Raw genomic sequence first — 4,682 nt, 5'->3', positions numbered from 1 at the left:
ACCGCGCAAGGGCCACCCTCAGCTCAGACCCTCCGGGTCTCACCCCAGGAGGGGACACAGACCCAGAACCGCTGCCCAGGCCCTCTCTTTGCCTTCTCCTCGCTGCTTTCACATCCGCGTGGTTCCTTTTCTCCTTTAAATCCCAGCGAGAGGACAAGATAAAATTGATAACAGAAAGTTTATTCAAGAATTGTTCAACAGACAACCCTTAGCAAGGAAATAAAAGAACTACTATAAGAACAAAGAAAGAGCTCGGAAGAGGTGGGGTGAGGTGGGAGGGAGGGATTAGCTATAGTTCTAATTCAGGACTATACAATTACAGGCTGGTTCTGCTCTCATGCCTCCAGTAGAACTAATTACATTATTCATAAGTACGAAGGTAACATAAAACTACTGGTCTTCCTAAATTACAATAACTAAAATAAGCTTGTTGTACAATGACAAGGAAACACAATGTCCTTTAGAACAAGTAAATACTAAAAAAGTACCATTTGATTCCTTTTTTTTTTCTTGTTGTTTTGTTTTTTCCTCATATAAATACATAATATTGGGGATAAATAATACCAAAAAAAGGAAAATATTTTAAACTGGCTATAACCAATAAATATATATGAATGTTCACCAGAACACACACCTATTGAAGGGCATCTCGACTGGGTTGGACGAAAGCCCTTCAAAGTTGTTTTTATACCCATTATATGTAAACTCTAAGTGCAACAAAGATGTCCAGACAAGAAAGCATTAGCAAATACTAGAGATCCATTCACTTCTGCTTCAATGGGAGGACATTCCATTTGTTCAAATATACCCTGTTTTCACGTAAGGTCAAGAGAAGAGGAGGAAAAAAGTGTAGGACTTCTGAGTCTTAAGATTGCTTTTCTGTTAAGGAACCCTAAGAAAAATACCCCCAAACCAAAACAAACCCAACAGTGTCAAATGGAGCCTTCATGTCATCAGAGGCAAAGGTGGGAAAATATTCAGACCTGTCAACTCTTTCTTCCTCTCTTTGGACTGCTGTTATTGTTGGGGGTTGAGGCATTTCAAACCCCTTATTTCCTGAACCTTTTGCAATTCTTAGACCTCTCTTATTCTAATTTGATGATGATGACGATTCTTATTGAGAGGGGAAGCAGAGGCTGGAGGGGAAGATCGTGAATCCCAGGTGTTGGCAGGTTTGTATATTTGCAGTTTATGTGGGGACTGGTGGGAAGTTACTTGGTGCCCTTCCTCTGCAGGCTGGGAAGGAAAAGCACAAGATTCCTCTTGAGAAGGAGTTGAGAGGAGGGTAGTTTTCTTGTGAATCTCTCTTGATTGCATATGTATACACATGTGCATGTTGATGTAGATGCAGAGACACCAACTGTAAAGTCTTGGCTCCCGACCATTCTCCTTTCCAGTGTCCAAGAATTATCAGTGACAATCTGTGCTTGGATTGGAAATGAAGGATGTTGCTGCTTAAAATCGGCTAGATTCCCACAAAACTACCCCAAATCCACTTCAGAAGCATTTGTGTTGAAACACAGGAGGTATATCTCTTCAGAGAGAGAGCTGCTTTTGGCAGCAAATGCTGAAATGCTTGGAAATTTTGCCTAATAAACCCAGCAATAATAATAGCCAGCACAACAACCTTGTAGAAATTGACCTGTCAAAGAAAGAAAGACAATAACTCAACACAAATGTTCCTGAAGCTGATCCTGCCCTCTTCCCCTGTCCCATGCCCCATGGTGGGGTCCCATCTGCTTTGCCTGAGCCTGCCCCTGCTCCCTATCACAGGTGGGTCAACTTGGGCGCCTCTTGGATTCTGCCCTGAGAAGAAGCGTGGTGCGTGGAAAGGTCTGTGTACGTGGGGTGGGTCTCACATGGTCCGTGGTGCTGGCTCGGGGGCATCTGGGGAGGCCCGTTGTAGTCCATGTTGCTGGCCTGGTGGTGTGGCAGGTGATTGAGGCCATAAAGGGACGGGCCAGAGGTGGGCATAGAATCCACATAGTTACCTCCAACGTAGACGGGGCTTCCCTGCATACTGGGAGTCCCGTAGGCCACCCCGTTCCCTTGTAAGACATGGGGGTCGTACTCGGGGGCCGTGTTGGCATATTTCTGTTGGGAGGGACAGCCTTTGATGGGGTTTTGGTAGTTAGTTGACATGGCATAGGCATTTTGGTGGGATTTATTGAAGGAAGGTGGCGAGGGGGCATCATAGTTACTGCTCATGGTGTGCAAGGCATTCATAAATCCAGCGGAGGATTGCATGGGCTGGGGTGGGCTGCCGGTGGGGGAAGGCCCTCCAGAGGAAGACCCCATGCCTTTTGACTTCTGATCTTTCTTATACTTCATCCTCCTGTTCTGGAACCAGATCTTGATCTGCCTCTCACTGAGGTTCAGGAGGTTGGCCATCTCCACGCGGCGGGGCCTGCACAGGTAGCGGTTGAAGTGGAATTCCTTCTCCAGCTCCACCAGCTGAGCACTGGTATAGGCTGTGCGGGCTCTCTTGGAGGCCGAGGAGCCTGGAGGGCTTTTCTCGCCGCTGCAGGTTTCTGCTGGCCGCAAAATGAAATCAAAGATAATTACTTACATGCAGCAATTGAATGCATCGTTTCTTAATAAATCCTGGAACAGGCACAAGAGTTCAACCCCCCCTTTCCGTCACCCCTTTGCATTAGCCTGCACTCCATAATCATGTCATTTATTAAGAGTTCTGTTCTCCAAAGCTGCCCCTGGTTTATGAAAATTTGATCATGTCATGGAGAAAAGGATTCCAGGGCCATTTATTTAGGAGTCGATTATTTCCAACAGATAATTTGGAGAAAATAATATTTGGCAGGGGGGCAGTGACTGCAAAGCCCATTAACACTAACACGGGGCAGTGTGGGGAGGAATTGTGTTTGCCGAGGTACAAATGCACACGCGCACATCTTGTGTATGTCTTGTACTTGCGTAGCCCAAATATTTGCATGTGCACCCTTAAAAGGTAGCATTTGTACCTACCTTTCTGTGACATAAACACGTATAAACCTGGTAAATTATACTCATGTAAAGTGAAGTGTGTGCAGCAAAGCTGAGATGAATTCATTCCTCAAAACAGTGATATTTTTCTACTGATTGTTTTCTCTCTCATGTTAGAGATGCACATGTATTCATGCAAAATACACACGTGTTTGTGCACATGCCTTATACATGCACACATACACTGAGAGCACCATGTTTACTGCTTTGTCTGGGGGCAGGGAAGTGGGAAGAGAACAAGCACTCTGCTTTAGCATCGCTGGGCTGAGCAGTGGGTGGACATTTTCATGTATCTGTCTGTACACAGTCAGACATCGGCTGTGTACAACCACCTGGTTGTATCTCCCTGCAGTGCTCTGGATGTGTTGAAAATAAACCAAGTGTGCACAGTCAGTGCTGCAGGACGAGCCAAGGCTTGCTCAGCCTGGCTGGGGCATGTGGCTGGCAGCTTTGGGATCATGCCCAGCACCAGGATACTCACTGGATCCTTGCTGGATCCTCTCCCCTCCCTCCAAACCAGACCACTGCAACCAGTGGCTGCATTCCCTCGCTGTTTAGGAAAGCAGAGCTGTGTACCTGTGCTAGGGGAGCTGGTTTTCTGTTTGGAGTTTTGCCTGGATTCTTTCATCCAGGGGAAAATCTGCTTGGTGAGACTGGCGTTTGCACTGAGGTTGGCTTTGCTGGGGGCACTTTTACTGCTCCCCGACTGGTTATTGCTGTTGTTACTGGTGCTGTTGGTGGCAGGGTTTGAGGGCGGCGAGATGGGGGGAGGCGGATGGTGCTCCTGGGGCAAACTCGGACGCATGCAGCTTCCGTTCAGGTCTTTACTTTTTGCATGCGGGGTTGTGTTGCCAAGAGACTGGAGGGAGCAGGCGGACCTCTGGTAGTTGTTCTCCATGTGAGAGGCTGGCTGGAAGGACTGCTGGGCACCCTCGTAGCCAAATCCATTGGCACTCCCATAGGAGTAACCCCCAAAGAGCGTGGAGCTGTCGTAGTACGTTGTCTTCTGCATCTCTGGGACTCCCCAAAATGATTTTTCCAGCTACCAGGGTCTTGACACCCCTATGGCAGAACATTGGCACCCCAAGGCCACGTGACAGGCCGTTTCCAGCTGTCTATTGGAAGCTGACCTGAAAGGTTAGGAGAAAACACACAATAATAGTACCCAGCCTATGAATCCATCTTGGAGCCTGAAAGGCCCATGACATGAATAGGGTCCCGCCGAACAGGCCGAACAGATGCTTTGAGCAGATTTTGTCCTGTGCACAGCCTAAGGAGGCTCAACAAATGTTACTGTGCAAAAGTGCTGAGCTCGTTTTGGGGGTAGTTTTCCTGCTTGGTTGGTTGGTTGCTTGCTTGCACCTTTTTTTCCCTTGGAGGATAGCCCCCAGGGTGGGTAACTACACACATGCTCTACGAGTACACGTGGTTTCCTCTGTATACATTTATTTACTTCACTGTTTCTCTATACACATATATACACACACCCCCATGGTTACACATACACTTCCATCTAAATGTGTGCATGTGTATGCATGTAGTTATGTGTATCATGTGCACATATACACATCCATGCCCAGAGAGTATCCACACTAATGTAAATCTGAGAGTACAGAGTGGATAATTGCTGGCTCCAAGCATGAAAGGAATGAAGTCTTGCTTTCTTACCCCTGACCTATTCA

At 47.0% G+C, this 4,682-nt stretch overlaps 1 protein-coding gene across 3 annotated transcripts; it reads right to left on the bottom strand.

Annotated features, from left to right (window-relative positions):
* Positions 1-1,524: 1,524 nt before the first annotated feature.
* Positions 1,525-4,012, bottom strand: HOXB3 (homeobox B3). 3 transcript variants are annotated; one of them, XM_010015641.1, is made up of 2 exons: positions 3,565-4,012; positions 1,525-2,534 (listed from the first exon to the last, which is right to left on the bottom strand). In XM_010015641.1, the coding sequence occupies exons 1-2, from the start codon at positions 4,010-4,012 to the stop codon at positions 1,768-1,770; spliced, it is 1,215 nt and encodes a 404-aa protein (XP_010013943.1). In that variant the 3' UTR covers positions 1,525-1,767. The 3 variants fall into 3 exon arrangements, with proteins under 3 accessions (XP_010013943.1, XP_010013944.1, XP_010013945.1); XM_010015642.1 differs by having other exon boundaries at positions 3,577-4,012; XM_010015643.1 differs by having other exon boundaries at positions 1,525-2,531; positions 3,577-4,012.
* Between the last annotated feature and the right edge of the window lie 670 nt (positions 4,013-4,682).

Source organism: Nestor notabilis, unplaced genomic scaffold (assembly GCF_000696875.1).
Source record: "Nestor notabilis isolate BGI_N333 unplaced genomic scaffold, ASM69687v1 scaffold23485, whole genome shotgun sequence".
Taxonomy (NCBI): Eukaryota; Metazoa; Chordata; class Aves; order Psittaciformes; family Psittacidae; genus Nestor; species Nestor notabilis.
The sequence above is the reverse complement of the archived record's forward strand: the minus strand, read 5'-3'. Positions and strand labels throughout refer to the sequence as shown.